Source organism: Gadus chalcogrammus, chromosome 5 (genome assembly GCF_026213295.1).
Source record: "Gadus chalcogrammus isolate NIFS_2021 chromosome 5, NIFS_Gcha_1.0, whole genome shotgun sequence".
NCBI classification, from domain to species: Eukaryota; Metazoa; Chordata; class Actinopteri; order Gadiformes; family Gadidae; genus Gadus; species Gadus chalcogrammus.
The window spans coordinates 13,098,796-13,121,072 of record NC_079416.1 but is presented as its reverse complement, the minus strand read 5'-3'; the positions used below and the strand labels follow the sequence as shown (position 1 = coordinate 13,121,072).

The following is a 22,277-nucleotide window of genomic DNA, read 5'->3' as shown; positions in this document are numbered from 1 at the left end:
GCGTCTGACCCGCCCCCGCGTTGGGAAACGGCTCTGAGCAGCCCGACAGCGCAGGAGGTTTAGGTAGGTACTGCCCTGGGAAGTAGAGAGTCCGCTGTAGTCAACGCGGAACAACGCCATTTCAGCATTTAACTACGTTGGTCAAGGGACTGCGCACCTACTCTCAGGTATGTTACCGTGAACAGTCGTATGCGCGCCGACTCGCTGTGCTTTGCGGTGGGCACTACTAGATCCGTGCGGGCTGAGGCGGTTCGCCCAGGCCCAGAATAGCCCTCCTAATAACGGGAAATTGGGATGCAGGAGTGGGTCAGAGATTTCAGGATAGAAGGAGGCTGGGTCACCAGCTAGGCAAGGCCTGCCGGGGCTTGTCTTCACACTTATGGACAGGCAGTGCTTTTATTTGTTAAATTGAAATAAACTGTTTATGATTGTGTTACTAACTATTAATTGTGTGTTTCACTCTACTGCTTAGACGCTTTGCCATCGTGTTGTTTGCGTTTACCGGCAACTTACGTCCATTTCTTTGCTAACATTAGCTCATTCATAGCACTACGGATAGTGCTTTACATGACTCGTTAAGGAGGTTTGTACATTGCGTTTGTCTCGGTTTGGGTTGGCTGTTAAAGGGCGTCTTATCACATCCGGACCGGGTCTCTCGGTTGGGTTCCACCAAGCCCTGGTCGTAAAACACGCCGGTCAGGGAGCGCTGAGCTCCCATCGTGCCCCTCCTTTGCTCTCAAGGTTCACTCGCTTCTAGCTGTTGCATGTGTGACTTGGCAGCTAGCATGTGTTAGCTGTATTGGATATAGCCAGTTCAGTCGGTCTTCTTGGTGGTGTGAATTGGTTTTATCAGAACAACCACCACATAAGCTAAGTGTCTGGTCTAAGTTGACACGTCGAGCCTGTCAGACGGACCGGGCATGGCACAGGGGAACATTGGGTTCCCTTCCTCTGCTGGAGCATGGCCTTGTTTCATAGTGTGGCCCATCTGTACAGTTACCATCATGAACCGCAGCAAAATCCTACTGTTTTAATTTTAAAAGCATTCGCCCCTTTTATGTCGTTAGATAAAACCTGAAATATAACATTTTGGTTGTTTGTATAAATGGTGGGGTTTGCAGTAATATCTCTGTAGGCCTACAAGTTTTAAAGTCACTGAAGCTGCTTTCCTCAAACTATTTATTTTCCATTTTTAAATATACTCAAATAAGTCTCCACCCCTTGTTATCTAATCTAGTCTTTGTCCATTTGGAATTTGATATCGTTCTTTGACCATACCATACTGATTATTTGAATATTAACTTTTCTCATGGTGCTGGCCAGCTTCATTATGGTGTATCTCTTCCTGGCGTTGGGTTGTGTGCGTTTCACAATTATATTGTTATGGTACAATAAATACCAAATGATACCTGTTGCACCAGTTAGCTAGAACAGATGGTTTGGCTAGAATCACAAAGGATTATCTTAATTGGTTTGTGTGAATTGCAGTTATTCCTAATGGACAGGTGTGAGGAATGTTCCATCTCCTGGTTCAGTATGATAACTGATGGTTATCAAGAGATGTATTGATGTCTCATCCCAGCCAAAGTAGGCAGTCTGGACGGTCAAGTGGCTAGATTCCGCAAAGGCAATGGCCCGAGAGAGCTTTGTCCTGAGGGCTGTTTTCAATGCTGGGGCCTGGCTATGAAAGCGAAAGGAAAGGAAATGTGGGCACCTTCAACTCTCTGGGAAATATATGTTTGAGAGTCAGTGAGTAGGCCGTTACATTAGCTTGCTGTCCTAACATAGAGAATGTGTGATTTAGTGGTCTAAATTAAGCTTGTCTTACACGTTTACCAAATACTCTGAGAATTCGGTAAGTTCTCCTGGAAGTACATTTTGTCTTTTCAGTATCGTGAGGTCCGGGATAAGATTACTGTGAAGCACAAGAATGGCACCCAGGTCAACAAATGCTCTGTAACACTATGTGCGGCAACTTAAAATAGCAAAAACGTTGTTTTTCCACCCAATCCTCATGGGCCCCTTGAATAATGTTATGATTGCCAAATGTTCGTGTCTCTATCTGAGCAGGAATTCCTCCACCTACAATGTGTGTCTGTTGCAAAGTGTTCCCCTTAATGGGCAATCTCGTATGCTTTTACTGCCTATCAGAGCGCCTTAAAGATGACAGGTTCTTTCATGTGTTTCTGCTTGGAGACGCTTGGTGTTCAGGGAAAGGAATGAGGAACAGGTGAGTCAAGGGACCTTTTTTTACGCATAAATTATGTTAATGTAAAGAACTATGCAATCCTGAGGTTCTGGAGGGCTTGATCAAACAGGCCGATCGTAGCCTGTGGGGCCAGAGGAAATGTTGCAGTTGAAAGTTAGACTTCAGTGTATTATACTGGTTAAGCTGCTTAATCCAAATTACCTAAGAGGCTCTGTATAGGGGAACTATAGACACAGCTTACCCCTATGCTATGTTACTCCCAACCATAGTGTTTAGGAGGCAGGATGACTACAGGTAAACCGCAGCCTTCAATCGTTGGCCAGTGTTGCCAGAAAAGCTTGGATTTGACATGATGTTCACAAAAGTGCTGGAAACATTCCTTAAAGATTTTGGTCCATTAAATTATGGCATTGCACAATTGCTGCAGATTTGACCATTGCACTTTCATGCTGTGAATCTTCAGCTCCAACACATCTCAGGGGGGTTCTTTTGAAATTGTCACCATTCAAGTGGCAATTTGGGCATTTTCTGGCTGTTTTACAACATATTTGACAATCTTAAAAAAAATCAATTCAAAAATGTCCATTGGTGGTTTCGGATGAGGACCCTTACTTGTCTGACGCAGCCCCGGGTCTGAACATCATTATTTCTGATTTATTAGTAATACTTTGGCTCAAGATAAACATGTTTCAATGATCATAGTCAGTAGACACCTCAGAGGCTCTCATACACCACAGCACATTGATCTGTGCATTTGTCGGCGAGGTTTAACAAGGACTCCCATCTGTCTCGGCATATGCATCCGGGCCGGCCGCCTCCTCTCCTTGGGTTATGAGCACGCAGGGGCCAGGCTGCAGCTGCAGGAGGCCTGGGTGCCTGACATTTACGTGTCGCACGTGTGTATTTTTGCCCCTTTGCAAAGCCTCCCTCTTTAAGTTTAGAATATCATGTTTGAGAGAGGGAGCCGGAGGGAGTGACACAGCGGGGGCAGAATGTGATTTCCTGAGGCCTGCCAGCCGTCTTTTCGTATCGGGCTCGTACCGACCTCTGCTGCCTAGGCCGTCATGGATGTGCTTTTTTTTTAAGCTGCTCTCATCAATCATAGCTGATGGTGGAAAGGTACTCCGCCCTGCTTTTGTTTTCACAGGGCGTTAGAATGTGCCATAGTAGCATGCTTTGTCTAATAGGATCACAGCACTGTAACAAAGGAGGGGGGAGGGTTGATGATCAAGGGAAGGTAGAGTATAGCCTAATCTCCCCCAGCCCCAGTTTTAATACTATAGCTGCTCTCACAACATAACTGTGCCTCAGTTCCAGGGGCTGATATGGTCCTGTGTCTTAGACTACAATTAAGGAAGTCATATCTATGCTGCAGGCTATAACTTCCTGCTGAGATACTTGATGTAATTCTTGTTTTATTTATTTTGTTATTGGGGGGACCACTTGTTTTCCTTTCCAAGAATTCCAATCTTGTTGAACTTTTATTTTGTAATACATAACCGATCCAACGGCCTCCATCGACATTTAATGTTGCTCAACCGTCTTGCGAGTCACATAACTGCTTCCAAGGGCCAAGCAGCAAATCATTTCTTTACTCAGGGGAAGTGATTCATTCACGAACACTATCCCTGATATGTCGTCTGTGAGGGCATGAGACAACTTTTGGCAGCCATTTAAAGACAGACAGTTGAAGGAGGTTCTTGGTTCACAACATTGCATGATGGTAATGTTAGACCAATAATTTCACCGTTGCATCTGGTGCTGTGAGACAAAACCTGGGAAACAAAGAAGTTATTAATTACACTAATACTATTATTCCACTATTTTGGAATAGGCCCACCGCCATTAAATTGCCTCAAATCCAGGTTGAGTTTGCACCGATCAAGTAACCAATCCTTCTTTTTGTTCGGTGCAGCATGGCGGTGGATATCTACGACTCTCAGTACCTTCTCATCCTGGCCCCATCCCTCGTCATCGCCCTCATGTTCCTCTTCTTCTGGCTCTTCATGAAGGAGACCTCCTATGATGAAGTGCTCGCCAAGCAGAAGCGAGACCTCAAGCTGCCCCTGTTCAGGGCTGACGTCCGCAAGAAGGGGGACAAGAAGAAGAGCAAAAAGAAGGAGAACGCCGGAGGCGGTGGTGGCGGTGTCGCCGGAGGAGGAGGGGAGTCGGAGGAGGATCAGAGGGACTTTGACCTGACTGACGCCGCCAGCAGCTCCTCTCCTGAGCTGGAGGATGAGCCCGAGCAAGCGATCCTACCCACCGCTGCTCCTGTGTTTGTGGCCGCGCCGGTGGAGGCCCCAGCTGGTTTGAGAGAGAGGAAGAAGAAGGAGAAGAAAGCAGCCAAAGCAGCCGCAGCCGCCGCAGCAGCAGCAGCAGCAGCAGCAGCAGCCACCGCAGCAGCTCCTTCTACTCCCACTCCCACTGAGGAACCAGCGATGAACGGCTCCCGGCCCGCTAGCCGTAAGTCAGAGGCGCCTCTGTCGGTGAGCAAGCGGCCCGGCTCGGCCTCTCCCAAGCCTGACGTCCAGGCCCCGGTCGTGGCCCAGGTCCTGGCCCAGGTGCAGACACCTCCTCTGACCTCTGGGAAGAAGAAGGACAAGAAGAAGCAGAAAGTTGAAGCAGGTGGGTTGGCCGTTCGCAAAAGTGCAGCGGGTAAGATGTACGTTTTGGTCTGAGTTTGAGTCCGGAAGTGGTTTACGTGATCATTTGCATGTTGCATACGTCATGCTTGCGTGCCTCCATTATCATATGTTATTAAAGAAAAGTCAGTCACTCAGTTACCCAATAAGCTGACAGATCGTTATAAGTAGATAATTTAGTATTTTGTGATTTAGATGCTTTTACCCAAAGTCACCTGCAGGGAATTTCTTGGGATGCATGGAAATGAATGACCAGGCAGGGATTAGTCACCTAAATCGAGGAGGCCTTTCGGCTGGGAGTCAAATATCCTATCCGGTTCTCTCCCTACTGCGTGTTCCTGTGCAGTTGAGGACCAGCAGCAGGAGATTAAAGTCGAGCAGGTCGCAGCTCCGGCTCCAGTCAAGAAAGAGGTTCACCTGATGTCAGAGACCAGCTTGCCTCCTGCCACCACCGGCGGCAAGAAGAAGAACTCTGCCAAGAAGCAGAAGGCTGAGTCTGGTAAGCGCTGATCGACTCTGTTTTTGAATACCATTGAAATGCAAAAACAAATTTGACCAGTGTCGCTGACAAACGATCCCGCTGCAGCCCGTGCACGTCGGTTTTTGCATACAATGAATGAAAATAAAGGGACTCACTCTTTCCCCCCTCAGTGGACGAGCCCCACGTGCTAGTCGAGTCCGCCGCTCCAGCAAACCACCAGGCGGCTCCCAACGACAACAGCGCTCCCTCCAAGGGGAGTGGCAAGAAGCAGAAGAACGAAACAGACAAAGGTACTAGCAGCGCATCACCTCATCAATGACGCCGCCCTCGTGTTCCCTCCTTGGTCCTGTCATCCTAAACCCTCCTTGACCCTTGTTTTCTAATGTCTGCGTGTAAAGTGGAGAACGCGGAGATGAAGCTGAAGGAGCTTATTGGTGGCCTGTCTAGCATGGCTCTGACTGAGGCCGAGGTCGTGAGCGTGATGGCCCTCCTCTGTGACAAGAGCCCCCACGCGCTTGAAACCTGGCACAAGGTGAGTGGCACCAACAACCACAAGCTCCACAGTGTTCCCTGATGTACCTGGCCACGAGTGCGCTCCCCGCTCCCTGCTTATTGATGTTTAATCTCCTCCAGTCTGCTGCGAAGGCTGACCCAGAAGCCCAGGAGAGGGAGAGACTCTTCATCACCCAGAGGGAGGAGGCCTCCATTGCCAAGGACAAAGTGAAGCAGCTCAGCCAGGTCTCGCACAATAAACCGCCTGTGATGTTAAAAAACAGTTTGTGTGTGTGTAGCCAGTCCACCAAGGCTGACCTCTCATGTGTCCTTTTGGGTCCTGATGGTGTTTCAGGAGCTGCAGGTGGAGAAGCAGAAGACCGGCCGGGCGGAGTCTATGCTGAGGGAGCAGCACGCAGTCATGCAGAAGGAGCTGGGAGGTATGCAGGCTAAAACCCAGAGCGGCTACCAGGAGCTTCAGGCCATGCAGATTAACGTGAGTCACCGGTTCCCTACTTTGTATTAATAAATAGACAATGAGGAAATTACCCTGAATATTTTTCTCAAGTCAAACGTGAATGGTGTGAATAATTCAAACTCCATAGAGCTACAATTTGAAACCCCTATAAGCAGTTCAAAACGATCAGAGTTGTAACACAATTGTTGATTTGGAGAGTAACCAATCTTTTGTAATCTCAGCAATAGCTTTATGTGTGATTTGACCTGATTTTGAAATTGTGTGTGTGTGCAGATGAGGGAGCAGCTGGAGGGCCAGATCAGTCGTCTCAAGCAGGAGAACAGCATCCTGAGGGACGCCGTCAGCTCCGCTGCCAACCAGATGGAGAGCAAGTCAGTACCTCCACCCACCGCGTACACACAATAAGGGCCTGGGACTGATCTGGGAGCCGCCTCCCAAATGAATTGACTGCATTTATACATATTTTCTAACCAGTGGCCACTCAAAGCGCTTTACAAAAGCACATTATAATATTTCCTAACATTCACCCCTTCATGCACACATTCACACACTGATGGCGGTGTTAGCCATGCAAGGCGACAGCCAGCTGGTCGGGAGTAGTTAGGGTGAGGGGTTTTGCTCAGGGACACCTCGACACTCTATCTAGCAACCTCCCGGTTTCCAGCCAACCCACTCTACCTTCTGAGCCGCATGCCGCCCAAATCAGACGCGCACAGCTTCCAGAGTCTGGTGTTTCTATTAAGAGTCAGGGTGAGGGGGAAAAATTGTAATACCTTCCTCTTCTATACAAAGTGTGTTATCAAAGGGAATTAATCAACAAGGAATTACACGCAAAGTTGTTGCATTAACCTGTATGTTACGCAGTCCAATAACACATTGTTTCTCTCTCTCTCTCTCTGTGTCGGTCTGTCTGTCGGTGCGTCTGTGCCGACGTAGGAACTCTGCCGAGCTGAACAAGCTGCGCTCCGAGTACTCGGGGCTGATGAAGGAGCTGACGGAGACCAACGGCAAGCTGCAGCAGGAGGAGCACCAGAGGAAGGGGCTGGAGGTCGGCTACAAGCAGAACGTGTCCCAGCTGGAGGTGCGCTCAGCCACACAGACGGCCACGCACGCACGCACACAAAATGGCCGCCCCCAAGCATTGTTTTAGTGTGCACGTTTGGTGTGCGGTCCTGCCCTGCCTTGAGGGGGGGAGGGAATGTCGGGTGGGTTTGAGGGCTGAGGTGGCCTAGTTTCAAAAGAGCCTCTCCTCGTGATCCGAATTCATGTGTCCACGCCCCGCAGGAAGTCATAACATGCTCGTGGGAAGGGACAAGTTGAATAGGCCCTGGAAGTGGAGGATTGTGTTGGTCCGGGAAGCAGGCTGGGGGGGTGGGGGTTGGATGTTGAGAACTTCACTCTGTAAAGAACACAGTCATCCTCCTCCCACCTGGGTTGTATGTTTATCCCGGTATTTTAAAGGCCGTGATCCAACGCGGAAAAATGTACGGGAGGTTGTATTGTGTGTATTAGTCGCTGAGATTGTCTGGTGAACACAACCTGGTTGACCAGGCCTCACTTGAGAGTGGTGTCTTGCCTGGTTAATGTAATCAGGGTTTGTTTCTTTAGTAGATGCAGGGCAGAAATCACTAGCTAGTCCCACCAGGGGATCTGAGAATGGGGTCGACCGAATCAGAAAGGCGTACTCATTGTGTTTGAGAGGAGGGGATGACGAGTGTGTTGTCTGTTGATGCCCAGGCTCAGCTGCAGGACACCAAGAGACACTGGGAAGAGCTCCAGAACTACCACTACAAAGTCAACGCTGAGCGGGAGAAACTCCAAGCAGCCAAACAAGGTGAGTCAAACTCTCCTCTGGGATACCTATCCTTTCCATTTATTTTTGAACAGTCATCTCCCAACAGATACTACTAGAACAAAGTGAGCCCTCTGTCTGTCTTTATGGTTCTCCAGAGCTGCAGAACCAGCTGCTCTCTGTGGAGACTGAGATGAACAGCAAGAACAACGAGATCCAGAACCTCCACGGCAGCCTGCAGGAGGCCATCGTGTCCAAGGACCGCGTGGAGCAGAGGGTGCGCCAGCTGCTGGAGGTCACCCAGCACAGCATGCCTGATGAGACCCTGCAGGCCCAGGTCCAGGTAATGCATCGCAGGGCACCACACGGTCCACAAGTCCTCCAGCGGCAAGGGGCTCAGGAGGTAGTGCGGGTTGGCTGGTAACCGGAAGGTTTCTGGTTCGATCCCCGGCTCCTCAAAGAGTGTCGAGGTGTCTCTGAGCAAGACCCCTCACCCTAACTGCTCCCAACGAGCTGGCTGTCGCCTTGCATGGTTGTCACCGCCGTTTGTGTGTGAATGTGTGAATGATGGGTGAATGTTTGGCAATATTGTAAAGTGCTTTGAGTTTATGTTCTGGAACCACAAAATAAGCAGGTAGTTCTTGCATGAACACAGTTGTGTTAACAAAGTATAACCACTATCTAAGGATTCTGTGTTCACAGTTTTCTGTTTGTCAAATAATACTTGGTATGGAATGTCATGAACATTGTTGCTATTGGTGTGCTGTGTTTGATTTTAAGAAGGAGGAATATTTATTAAGTGGTGGTTTCAAAGTGTTTTCCTTTTCTTCCCCCAGGAACTCCTGAACGAGAACAAAGGTCTTCAGGTGCAGATTGAGTCCCAACAACACCAGAATGAGAACCTTCAGGCCCAGATGTCTTCCCAGGTATAGGATGTTTTTTATCAGTAAGCCTCAGCTTCAGTTGTAATGCTATCGAGGCTAAAAACGTCATATTTCATCATTTTATTTGTGGGAGTCGATATCTTCATGACTATACAATACAATTCGAAGACTGAGGTTGAACTATTGCCTAGCCCTCACTGAGACTAGTGCCCCTAACGTGTGTAACGTAAGCTAATGCTCTGTTTCCTCCCTCCTTCAGGCAACCCACATCTCCCACTTTGAGGAGCTGCAGAAGCTGTAAGAGAAACTCACTCATCCTCATTTAAACATGCACTCTGATGCCGCTGTCTTCTACTGTGCACTGTGGACCAGATGGTGGCTGTCAGCCCGTTTGGCGGTGTGGGCTCCTTTTTTGATGAGTGGTTGTTCTTTTCCAGGCTGGCAGAGAAGGAGCTGCAGAGGAAGAGCCTGGAAGACTCTCTGAGCGCGGAGCGGAGCAGCGGGGCCGTCCGAGAGACCAACATGCAGGTACGGTCGCATTTACATTTTACATCGTGGGCCTTTAGCAGTCGTTTATCCACTGCGACTTGCAATAAGTACATTTGTCAGGAGAAAGAGAAACAACCATGCATCAGTGTCGGTATAGTAAGGATGTTCATAGAACCAAGGGCTAAGCACTAACAATCGCTAGGTTAACCCATTTCCCGTATACAACAAAGATGGCTCGAATAAGATGCTGCAAAATGCCATTTTTAAGTGCAAGTACGTGCAACGTACAATTTGTACAAATAGTGTTTACATTAGGTACTAGAAAGTACAACATACAATAAATGTGTACATTAAGTGCCAGGACGTACAACATACAATAAGTTCGTAAGAGTGGTGTTCAGGGGGGGCCAGCAGGGTGTTATTGAGCCTGTGTTGAAATGCCGCCATTACTTTTTACTGAAGACATTTGATCGTTGAGGTAGTGCTAAATTAATCAGTATAGTTTAGCTCCTGTTGCTTGGTGACGTTGGTATACCTCCTAATAACTGCCACCTTCTAATTCTCATTTTTCAAATTGTCACATTATCATGCTAGCCAACGTTGTGATTGACAGCCGTTGCATATCAATGAACATTTGGATGAGAACAGTTCCAGTCTATCCTGTATTCCTCCTCATGCGGTGTAACAGACTCTGACATTTCTCTCCTCTTCCCCCCCACCCCCCCAGGCCATTCACAATGAGAGCAGGGCCCTGATGGCAGAGCTTCTGAAACTGAAGACTCAGATTTCTGAACAGGTCAGTGGCCCAACACCATGGTTATATGTGTAATATGTAAAAATGTGCGACTATGTGACCCTCACATCTTGTGACTTCCCCCACCGTTCCAGAATGACTCTCGGCTAGCACTGGACCAGATCCAGATGAGGTTTGTGAGAATTTATTATGTATTATTATGTATAATGATTATGTATTCATCTGTGTCTATTTGAAGATGGATGGCAGGTAACTGGGGGAATATGCCACGGGAAAGTCCTCCTCTAGTCTGCTCATGCATATGTTGAAACCCCTGTAACAGGGTTTCGATTTTTCCTCATCCCGGAGTCTCCGTTTGTCTCCTCAGCGTTCAGGAACGGGAAGAGAACATCAAGACGGTGGAGGACCTGCTGAAGACCGGCCTCATCGAGGTGGCCAACAAGGAGGAGGAGCTCCAGGTGCGTGTGTGTGATCCACTGAGCCCGGCTGCCCTCGATGGTAAAGCCCTCAGGAATAGGCAGGATTAGAGCATGGCAGCCGTGAACCGGAAACCACCAGCAGGCCAATAGACGGGCCGTACAACCCTCGCTTCACTAACATCAGTGTGGCGCTGGCCCCGAGCGACAGTGCAGTTTACTGTGGCGTGTTGTGATCGTTCCTGTTGATAATGTCCTAAGCCACTGCGTTGTCCCGCTGCAGGCCGTGAGGGAGGAGAACCAGGCCCTGAAGAGGGACGTGGAGGCCATGAAGAGGGACGTGGAGGCCCTGAGGCAGCAGGCCTCAGAGCAGGTGATTCAAAAGCGTGGAACATCACAAAGCACACGCACACGCCATTTCTATCTTTCAATGCGTTACTAACAGTAGTACACCATGTCCCTTTTTTTTTTCTACTTTCAGATTACATCGGAGACAACGGTTGAGGAACTGAAATCCCAGTAGGTGTTTTTCAAAGAACCTAATCGTAACAGAGAGAGCGCACATAACACCTTTTTTAAGTTTTTGCAGTGGTTACCCATCAGTTTTAGAATCGTTTATACGATTCTCTTACTAGTTTTTAAATCACTGTACCACTGTAGCCACACTGTACTGACGGCTATAAACAGTAGTTTATTTTTCTTCTGAGTGTTCTTATTGTAACACTTTGAATAGAAACGTCTGCCTAACGCCCTGAACGTCAATGTAAATGGATGGCTTTGTAGATGCATACATAGCAGATCTCTCAGATCCTCTGCAGCTCCTAGCTGTCCCTGGGGTTTCTACATGAGCGTATGGGGAGTCAGCTTTAGACTCTGTAGCTCTGTCATCTGTAGATCGTTCCTCTGTAGCCCTGCTCTCTGTAGCCATGCTCTCTGCGCTCTTCTTCAGGGTCTGAGAGACTCCACTGCTTTGGACACTTTTAAAGGAAGCCTTATTTTGGTCTGGCTTTTACCTATGGTTCCTCGTAATTTGTTACCACCCTGATGTTGAGTGTATCCCTGCTGCTGCGTAGGCTTCAGCAGAAGGACGGGGAGCTCCTCTCCATGGACGAACGTCTACAGGCGTCGCTGGGCTGCAGCTCAGCCACCGAGCAGACCGTCGCGGTGAGCTGTCTAGACCTCCGCCTTTCACCGTTTCAGATCAATACCGTTTCTGCTTAAATGCTCCACATCAACCACAGTCTGAGGCTAAAGGTGTGTGTGTGTGTGTGTGTGTGTGTGTGTGTGTGTGTGTGTGTGTGTGTGTGTGTGTGTGTGTGTGTGTGTGTGTGTGTGTGTGTGTGTGTGTGTGTGTGTGTGTGTGTGTGTGTGTGTGTGTGTGTGTGTGTGTCCTCAGGTGCTGGAGCGGGAGATCGAATGCCTGCAGGTGGAGTCGGTGCAGATGAGGCAGAGGGGGGAGCAGAGCAGTGCAGACGCCGGTGCCCAGGTGCTAGACCTCCAGGCCAAGTAAGACACCACTACACTGGGGGGGGGGGGGGGGCTTCTCCTAGCCGAGTGTCGAGATGTCCCTGAGCAAGACACCTCACCCTAACGGCTTCAGTCCAGCTGTCGCTCTGCATGGTTGACTCGGCGGTCTGTGTGTGAATGTGTGTATGAACCGCTTTGCATAAAAGCAACTACTGAATGTAAAGACACACTTCACGTCAAATACGCATCGTCGGCCATTGCTCAGAGCACTGACCTCTGACCTTTGTCCCCTCAGGCTGTGCTCGAAGGACGAGGAGCTCCACGCTCTGCAGGGTGAGCTGGAGGCCCGGACCAGGGAGGTGAGCCAGCAAGTGGAGCAGCTGCAGCAGCAGGTGAGCGAGGCCCACGGCCCCCCCGGTTAGGGCCGTCCTCTTCTGCATGCACTTGTTTGTCTTATCATTTATTCATCATCTTTTTGTATTTATTATTTGTTATGTATTTGTTTTGATCCAGCAGTCCCAAAGTGTGACACCAAGCCCAGAACTCCTTGCAGCGTGAGTGCCATCATAGGACTACTTTCTGAACTATTTAGATCTTCTCCCTCCTCCCTCATAAAGACACCTTTAAAGCTGTGCCATGTGTATGACTGGAGGCCCAACGCTCTGTGTGCTCTGTCCCACCAGGTTGTCTGAGAAGGACAGGCAGGTGTCTGACCTGCAGGTCGAGCTGTCTGAGCTCAGAGACTCTGTGGAGCTTCACAGGAAGAAAAACAACGTAGGTTTCTCGACCCCCCCCCCCCCCCCCCCACCCGGCTGACTTAACTCCCCAGTGCTGCTCCTCTCTCCTACAGGGAACTCCCCCTACGTCTCTCCGGTGTGGTGCTGAAACGTGGTCCCCTCACAGCTAACCAAGTCCCGAGCATGCCCCCGGACTCTCGCCCTCCACCTCTGTTTCCAGGCCTCTCCCTCCCTGCCTCTTATCTAGGCTCCACGCTGGTAGTTTTGGAACTCCGAAGTGGAGGCGGCTGAAGTTTTGTTTTTGTTGCACAGTGCCAGCACGCATCAGCACACACGGCGGTTTCAGCTGCTGCACTGCTTGCTGTCGGCAATGGCTGCCTCTCCTGGGAGCATGTCTGTGCTTGTGGGTGGTGCACATTAACATTAACATTACCCCATCGTCTCTTTAGATTTTTTTTTTGACATTTGTCAAAGCCATGTGGTTTTGGTTAGTAGCTTTTTACTTTTAAATGCAGGCCGTTTAATATTAGGGATCAAGGATTAGGTTATTTTGAGTGTCATTCGGACTGCTTGTAGTATTGGCCCTCATTGGTCCATTCTGTCATCCGTCGTCTGACTGGCCGTAGCGCTCTATTGAGCACAGTGAAGAAACCTCTTTCACATGGGAAGGGTTGGAATGCTTTAACCCCTGCCAGTGAACTGAAAGCAGTGTTTCTCTGGACTCCTGACCAGGAGCTACGGGAGAAAAACTGGAGTGTAATGGAGGCTCTGTCAGCCACCGAGGCCCTGCTTCAGGGGAAGCTCAGCAAGGCAGTCAAGGTTCGACACCCCACTTCCTGTCTGCTTCACGCTAGATCTAAATCGAATGCACCCCATCCCACCCCCACCCCCACCCCCCCCCCCCCACCGAAACGCCAGATTTTTGTTTTACAATCATCCATGCAAAACGCACTGCATACTCATTTGACTTAATTACCCTCTGCATGACGTTCTAATTGTTTTGGTCTTCCAAATGACAATATATTTATGTGCTGTTTATGCAATGATGCCGCATTCTGAAAAACAACAAAGGTTAAACACTTCAAACGTCCCCTTTGCTCAGAGGCTGGTGCTTTGAAATGAGTGTGCAGTGTCCTGGACATGATTACACTCAGTGTCACTGAGGACATCATCATCGTATTCATTATTCACCCCCCCCCCCCCCCCCCCCCCCATCCGTTGACTCACATCCAGCATGTGCTCTCTCTTCCTAACCTACGATGCTCGCTCCGTCGCCGTTAAGTTAAGCTTGTAGAATCCATCCGCAGATCACGGGATCCACTGGAATCTCAATGGAGGAAACACGATTTACTGTTCATGATTTTCCAACGTTGCACTTGATTCATAAAGACTCGTATCCAGTCGGCGTTTCGCTGAGTCACCGGATTGTTCTCGAGGTTGCATCGATAGCTTTTAAGGGAAGTCATCACTATGAGGGGCTCGTATTTCTGGCTGCTCGGGAACGGCGTGTACGAGCCACCCTGTCTGCGCCCAGCTGCCCCACTCCGTCAGAGTACAGTAGAACCCCTCCCTCCCCCCCAGGTGCCAAGGGGTGCTTGGCACCTGTTGTCGTCTGCCATCTGAAGGGTGCATGCTGCTCGTACAGGACTCCCCTACGCGTGTCCCGGGGCTCCCCTCCCACTCGCTACGCTAATGCGACTAGTGGCCCGCGTGCCAGCTGGCGCCCTCGGTGCACTCCATCTCCCACCAGGCCTCGGAGCGACAGTAACAGGGGGTTGATGTCTTCCGTGATTTGCATTTTTGTTATGTTTCAATGATGGGGCACGTTTACATTCCTGCGGTGATCTTGAAACGGGATTCTGCGTGGCTGGGGAGAGGCCGTTGGCTCTGAGCATGGCGGTTGTTTGGCTGACTCCAGTTTAAGCTCTCATACGTGGATCAAGGCTGAGATCCACTGCAAAGGCTGCTGTGGTCTTCGCAGTCGTCCTTCTCATTGAAGGGGACTGCGTGGTCATGTGGGTGGCCCCGCTGGTGTCCTGAGAGGAGGATCACCACTGCACACATTGCCTTCCAGTGACAGGACAGCGATGCTGCTGTGGCGTGTCTGTTCTCATCCCCCCCCTCGCTGTGTTTTTCTTTGTGCGCCACCGGCCCTTTTGTCCCGCAGGAGAGCCAGACAGCGCTGGACTCCACCCAGGCTGAGTGTCGCGACGCGCTGCACAGACTGCTGCCCCACGTGGCCCTGCCCAGCGGACAGGTAGGGGTTCAAGGGTTCTGCTGCTCAAATCCCCTCGGGGGTGGGTCTGTGTGTGGGTGTGGGAGTAAAAGATGCATGGCTCATATTTGGAATAACTGAATGTGTTGAACTCCCCACCAGAACCACGAGGAGTGGCTGAACAGGTTCGAGCAGGCCGCTGCTGAGAGCTCCGCTGCCCAGTCCAATTGTGCCCCTGCATCAGGGGAGCTAGAGGTACTTCTTGTGCTACTTAGTTAACCAAGTACGTTGGCCCAAGAGGCCCTTCTGTGGGTTTTGCCCCCCCTCGAAAGGCCCTCATGTTTGGAGATGTGTTTCCAACAGGGGCTGCAGGAGAAGCTGAAGGAGACAGAAGAAGCCCAGAAGGTTATGCAGAAGGACTGCGAGACGTACAAGAAGGTGTTGGCCGAGACGGTGAGACGGGGCCGCTCGTTTCAGTGTCGCAAAGACATCTGGGGGTTGTAGAGGGGGATACGTTTTTAAAGATGACTCGCCTGCAATGACCGCTGTGTCCACAGGAGGGCATCCTGCAGAGGCTGCAGAGCAGCGTGGAGAGCGAAGAGTCTCGCTGGAAGTTGAAACTGGAAGTGTCTCAGGGAGAGCTCGGAGAGGTACGCTTTTAGCCGTTTGGCCGTTGAGCTGTGGACCACAGCTCCGCACCGAGTCAGCACATGGAGCCACTATTAGATCATCGTATCGTTAACACGACTGAATTAGATTTTGTTGCCCCCTGCTGTTACAGATGAATGTGAAAGTCGCGGCGTTAGAGCAGGAGATCGAGAGACTAAGTGACGGCGCCGAGTTGGAAAATGTGAGTCACCTTCTTGATCTGTGTGATTGGCATCGTTTGCAGTTGATCCTTCCTACTAGCCTGTATAATCAACGCCTTTAAACACCCCTAGCAATTGCAATTCTAAATTCCTGTCCCTAAGATGACAGTTCTTCTGCGTTCTTCTCAGTTTTCATGCCGTCAACGTCTGTTGTGTCGCTCTGTAGTTGAGACGAGAGAAGCAGCAGTTGGAGGCCGAGCTGGACAGGGCAGAGCGAGAGAGCACTACCTATGTCACGGAGGTCAAAGAGGTAATGCGACCGAACGTCCTTCTCTATGGTCATCATTCTCAGTGATGATCCAGCCAAGGCATAAGCATGAGTGTGCTGTCTGTCTGATTGTCTATGTGCATGTGAATCATGCTTCTTTTCTGTGTCTAAGAATTGACACGTCATTAGCGTCATTTGATTCTGGTATGTCCTAATCTGTTATGGAATATCCTAATCTGGCAGCGTGATCCTGGTCCAAAAATTAACCCTTGGCAGCCAAACAGAATTGTATTGTGTAAAGGAGTTTGCATTCAAACCGCACTGGGCTTTTTACTGTCATCGCGTGACCGGACTGCTGAGCATGGAAAGCCTTGACTTTGTGTTACGATGACCTCATCGGGGCTGGAGGACAGCCACTCATCTCGATTCTTAAATAGCATCCTGGCCCTCGGGCTCCCCTCACACCCTCGGTAGCCTGTCACACACGCTAACGCCCTTTGCCCGTGTCTATTCGGAGCGTCTCTGGAGCAAGCTCCAACGCAACCGAAACATTAAACACACCACCGTCTCAAAACTGTCTTTCAGCTCAAAGATCTCTTGACTGAGCTGCAGAGCAAACTGGACGGCTCATACACTGAGGCCGTCCGGCAGAACGAGCAGCTGATCGTGGTAAGCGGGCTTCGCCGCCCCTCGCTCGAGCTTCAGTCGCAAAGCCTGGCCGCTTGATGTCGCCACGCCACGCCGCTGCTCTCAGAACGAATGAGTGAGGTCCAACCTCTGGGCAGAATTGTGCAGTCCTAGTACATTCTCTGCGTGTGTGACCTCAGATTGGGTGGTTGTTGTTGGAGGTAGTGAATTATGACCTACTCTTCAGCAGAATAACACAGGCTTCCTGCCTGACTCTGCTTTTACTCTGCGTTCCTCTAACAACATGACAGGCTCTCCCGCCGTATGTTGGCCGCCATCTGGAAGCCTCTTTACACCTAACACTACCTTTTCATCAGCCTCCAAACGCCTCCTAGCCTTCTGTGTTTGTGTGTTTGGACAGTAAATCGATCAATGTAGTTGACTAACACTCTTATCCAGCATCTGCTAATGCAGATGTCAGGGATTAGCCATTTAAAACTAGAACAATAAAAAGCGATGGGGTTTATTTGACTTGTTGCACTACTAAGATGCCTGCTGGTAGGACCCTTGCTGCAGAAAAACAAATGGCACAAAGACGTTGCAAGGAACGCTCCGGGGACTCGGCTCGATCTTTAGTCTCAATATCATGTCCCGGCCTCAGCCCACTGTCGTGTCTCAGCCCGTCTCATGTCTCAGCCCAATCACATGTCTCATGTGTCTGTTTTTTGTTTTTCGTTCCAGCTGAAGACCCAGCTGACTCGGACAGTGTCCAAACTGCAGACGGAGGAGAGCGAACGACATAAAGTGGCTGGTGACCTTTACAAGGTAGGATCCCTGCCCCCCCCCTCCCCGTACGAAACCTCCATCCAAGATTGAGCATGTTGGCAGAGCGTGGTCATGACTGATCCGGTCTCCCCCCACCCCCACCAGGCCCAGCAGTATCTGGACCTGATCCAGGAAGAGCTTTCCAAGGAGACGGGCAACGCAGACCTCATAGAGAACAGTATGTCTCAGACGGTAAGGGTGATAGGCCAATCAGGGCGCTGTACTAAACGGCTGTTTTGTGAGGCTACATGTGATTCAAGCCAGCCTGTTAATCTGTTAAAGGAGGAGAATGACAGGAAGGTGAAGATGACTCCAGGGCTGACCCAAACCGTGAGGGAGCTGCAGCTGCTCATACAAAACGTCAACCAGCAACTAACCAAGGGACAGGATGCGGTGAGGCCCGGTTTCCTTGGGGTTCTTACTGGCTGTTGTATTGATGCTTTGTCTATTGGATGCGCTTGTTGGGAGTCAAGCTCAAAACACCTCTTTTGTTTTGTGTTTCCTCTGTTTCAGGAGGCTGACAAAGACTTGCCTGAAGTATAGGCAGCGGAGGCTGCCCTCCCCCACCCCCCTCCCCTTCCTCCAGCAGCCAGCCTGACCTCACTACAGAGAGACCACTCTAGTCCTCTACCCCCCCCCCCCCCCCACACACACACACACCCTGTCCAACACCACCACAAACACAACCCCGTCACCACCACCACAAACGCAGCCCCGTCACCACCACCCTTCCACCCTCACCTCTGCACACCGGCGCTGCAGGTGGACTCTGACCCAGTGTCCCGGGCTCACCGGACCATATGTCACCCAGATCACTCGACGCCAGTGAACCCTGTGGCTCGTGTTTACCATCTGTATAAGCGCCGTAACACACCTTTCTACCACTGCGCTCTCTCACTACATTCCTCTACTCCAGTGGCCCCCCCCCCTTTGTCCCCGACACCGGGCCTCCTTTAATCTGTGTGGAAACCCCCTCTATGTTTAGAACACAGTTATCAGAACAAAAACCTTTTTGTGAACAGGAGAACCTTATCGAACAAACGTTGAGTTCTCAAGTCCTTACTTTCTGGGTTTAATAATGTGTTTTAAGTGTTTTACCAGTTAGGACCCCCTGAACCTAAGTCTTTCGCCGTTGTTTGTCTCCCGTCCGAACCCCTGTCGTCCCAGCATCGTCGTTCATCCAGGAGCCGGTGCACCCAGGACCCCTTCATCTGGTGCTGGGTGGAGGTGGGAGGCTGGGGTGGGGGTGATCAGGAGGGATCAAGGCGGCACGTTCAGAGCGTCACTCCCAGCGCTAAACGGGGGAGACGCGTGGATGAGTGTGTGTCTGTGCGTGCGTGCGTGTGCGTGTGTGTGTACTGTTCAGTGTACCGCAGCTCCAAAGAAATGGGGGGGTCCGCGCCCCAGTCTGGCGGAGAGTGTTGGTCGATTTGTAATCCTACTGTAACGACTATAGGAATAGGCGTCCCATATCGTCTGTAACCACCACTCGCTATATACTGTCGCTAAATTCATTAACACTGAATATTTTCTTCTTTTTGTAACAGGTGACAGTTAATAAAAGGGATGCTTGGTAAATCTGCCCCGGCCTCCTGTGTTTCTGACGAGTGCTGCCCTTCCTGTGTTTCCTTCATTGCACCACGAGGGGGCATTACTGAGCCAGTGTATTTACTAATTCCAGTTCCCTTTGCGAGTCTCCTTACCTCCTATCCGCTGCTGGGCCCTAATGGCAGTCCTGTTCCAAACAAAGAAGCTGCTCATCTTATGGTGTCTCGGATATACCCGTGTATAACTCTTTGACGGATGAAGCAAATCAATTTGGATTATTGTTATTATTAATTATTCAGTTTTTAGGATATGACTAGTTTCTCATCATGTACAAGACATAATTTCCCCTTAATAACGGGAAGTGATTCTCTGCGTAGTTCTTTGCTCATGGTGATGTTGTGTAAACTGATATGAGGTCTGGAACAGTGCAGGGAAGTGACTGCATCGGGGAAGTTGAACAACAGAAGAGTGATTACCAAGGACAAAGTACTCTCTCTGCTATCATGTTGGACCTTCACCAATTCATCCCTTCTTTTCTCTGGCACGACATCAATGGCAGTTGGGTGCATGCTTGTTGAGCCTTTGAGTTACAGACCAAGGGAATAAAAAGTCAAAATAATTCCATGTGAAGGGAGTTATATTTACTTTAACCCAAAACTGCCCTTTACGGAGATTCGGCTGAAGACGAAACGATTCCTTTGTTGAGGGTCTGTTTTGAAGTGGCTGCCGCGCTCCTTCAGGACTGGGAGAATCGACGAAGGTCACCCGTCCATAAGGAGGCATAAAACATCCCCATAGCAGCAGAGCTCCAGCCCACCCTCATGGTCGCATCCAACTGTTTTGTAGTCTGTTCCTGCTGATGGCTCCGCCCATCATGGCAACGTCAGGTTTCCACGGCAACATTGTGTGTGTGTGTGTGTGTGTGTGTGTTTCTCGCGGAGGGTCAGATGAGGGGTGCTGGTGACCCCAATTCAGGCAGCACATTCCTGGCATTCCCTCCCCAACGTCACGCTGCAGTCAGCTGGTTGGCCGGGCGGGCGCCTGCATGGAAACCTCTGGCCCCAACCACCATCGACGCCACAGTTCTGCTTCTCTTTTTTTTCTCCCTGGATCACCGGCGGCCTGTTTGGGCCTTACTCGCGCCTCAGCCAGAGACATATCATAACCTCCCCTCCACAGCCGTATGGGCCCAGCCTGTTGCTTAGCGCCGAGTCACGGACAAACACAACCAGATCCCTGCTATTAAAGTCAACGGCACCATTAGTTGCGCAATAGATTCCACTGCCTGAAGTCCTGCTTGTGATGGAACACGTGAGAGCGTTGTTGCTGCAGAACAACGCAAGTTTACAGACACAATTCCTTCCTCTTCATGTTCTGTGACTTGGTACATGACCTTTTTTCTAGGGAGCTAAAGTGGAAAAAAGACACTGACATTTAAATTAGACAGTAACGACTAGGCTAAATGTTATGTTTAAAGGGGAAATGTGTTATTTCATAGTTGTCATTGGTATTTTCTACAGCAAAACAACTTTTCTGCTTTGACACAGTCAGTGTGTTTACACAGCTGCCCCCATGTTCCCTTTATTGTGGCCATCAAAATATGTTGCCAGTGTACGGAACTTCACGTGTTACCTTCCACCTAACTTCTGCTTGGGTCATTTGTCCGTGGGGTCAGGTTGGTGTAATGGTTGGGGTTCCCAGCGGAAAGTTACAGGGTTCCGACTCCAATGTCCGTAGCCTAACTCCTACCTGCTCCTTAACGACATGTCAGAATTCACTGAAGCCAAATTACGTGTGTGTATGCGCACACGCACACCCCCACTTGGTCTATTTATTTTCTGACAGCAGGCTTCTGTTACCCTGACTTCTCCTAACACTGGACCAGCGTTTACACACATACACCCTGCAGCAGATCAACCCCAGCCAAATCGCCTACTCCCTTCATCTGCTCCCCATCAGTGTGGTATGCGTAAGACAGCCTTTGATCCCCCAAAACTCCAGTCTGTGTCTGGGGCTTACAAGTGAACTAGTCCGAAAGGGAGAGGGAAGGTCGTATGCTTAGTGCAATAGCCAGTGCCGAGATGCATGCAGTAAATACTCGTTCTGGCTGTGGCTTGGAGGCCAGCCTGCAGGCCATTGAGCTAAAGGTGAAACGTAGAGCGATCCCCGACCAGCAACTGCTGACGTCGCTGAGGTCTGCCCCGTTTGTACTATTAATGGAGCCCTTGTAGAGGTGTGAACATAACGGCACAAATACCCAGGCTTGATCTGAGTTCTGTTACTCACACGTTTCAAGATAGCTCAGGAGCCTGACACGACAGAAGGACGAGGGGTCAACAACTTTTTTTTTTATCTTTTACTTGAGTAATGTAATCTAGCGTTTTAATAATGGAGTATCCCCCACGTCGGTAAAGAGAGAGGTGTACCGCCATTAGCCAAGTGCCTCCCCGCTCGGCTTTTGTTTTTGTGTTAAGTGTTATTGCACTCTGAAACTGAACACCAGTTCAAACAGAAGGCCGTAAAGGCCGAGGAGAACTGAAGAGGCTGGGCGCTCCATAGCCGCTTCCAGAGGCGGCTCGTTGTGAAAACAAACCCGAAAAGGTAAAATGTTGATGGGGTTGCCAGACAGGAGTGTGGAAGTGGCACATTCATCAGGAAGGCGTGAGAACAACAGGACATGTGATACATAGGGAGAATGGCATGGGGGGAGGGGGCTGGTAAAGGTCAAACCTTACATTCTCCCCGGAGGTGTCGACATTTGGGTAACTTTAAGTAGTATGTAACGCTTACTCTAATCGATTCGTCTTATCTTAACAGATATTTGCCGTGTATTCGTCAGGAATGCAATACATTGACTTAACTAATGCATAATATGACAGACGATGCGAGTTGTCTGATTTTCTAAAGTCTAAGGTAGCCTGAATGTTATTTATGCAATTATAAATAAAGTAGCCTAGTATAAAAAAAATAAAGCGCACAGTTGAAGTTGTAAGTATATTTATACATTTAATTTTTTTTCGTTCAACATAGTAACGATACAAATGTTTTAGTGGGCTTGGTGTGTGGTGCAAGGAATCAAGGATCCTCTAAGAATTCACAGATTGTACTCTTTGTTTACATAATACAAGGCGCGATGTATTTACC

At 49.8% G+C, this 22,277-nt stretch overlaps 1 protein-coding gene across 5 annotated transcripts; it reads left to right on the top strand.

The window, feature by feature from the left end:
• Positions 1-40: 40 nt before the first annotated feature.
• On the top strand, positions 41-19,188 carry ktn1 (kinectin 1). Of its 5 annotated transcripts, none has more exons than XM_056590192.1 (36): positions 41-167; positions 4,125-4,834; positions 5,198-5,350; positions 5,503-5,622; positions 5,731-5,864; positions 5,966-6,070; positions 6,180-6,320; positions 6,576-6,673; positions 7,239-7,383; positions 8,040-8,136; positions 8,253-8,437; positions 8,931-9,020; positions 9,238-9,275; positions 9,416-9,506; positions 10,195-10,263; positions 10,356-10,393; positions 10,589-10,679; positions 10,921-11,010; positions 11,119-11,156; positions 11,711-11,801; positions 12,034-12,143; positions 12,400-12,496; positions 12,621-12,658; positions 12,788-12,878; positions 13,574-13,660; positions 15,009-15,098; positions 15,219-15,311; positions 15,420-15,509; positions 15,614-15,706; positions 15,838-15,906; positions 16,092-16,175; positions 16,719-16,802; positions 17,502-17,585; positions 17,691-17,777; positions 17,868-17,978; positions 18,099-19,188. In XM_056590192.1, the coding sequence occupies exons 2-36, from the start codon at positions 4,126-4,128 to the stop codon at positions 18,126-18,128; spliced, it is 3,861 nt and encodes a 1,286-aa protein (XP_056446167.1). In that variant the 5' UTR covers positions 41-167; position 4,125; the 3' UTR covers positions 18,129-19,188. The 5 variants fall into 5 exon arrangements, with proteins under 5 accessions (XP_056446167.1, XP_056446166.1, XP_056446169.1 ...); XM_056590191.1 differs by having other exon boundaries at positions 12,618-12,658; XM_056590194.1 differs by lacking the exon at positions 13,574-13,660 and having other exon boundaries at positions 43-167; positions 12,618-12,658.
• Positions 19,189-22,277: the final 3,089 nt, after the last annotated feature.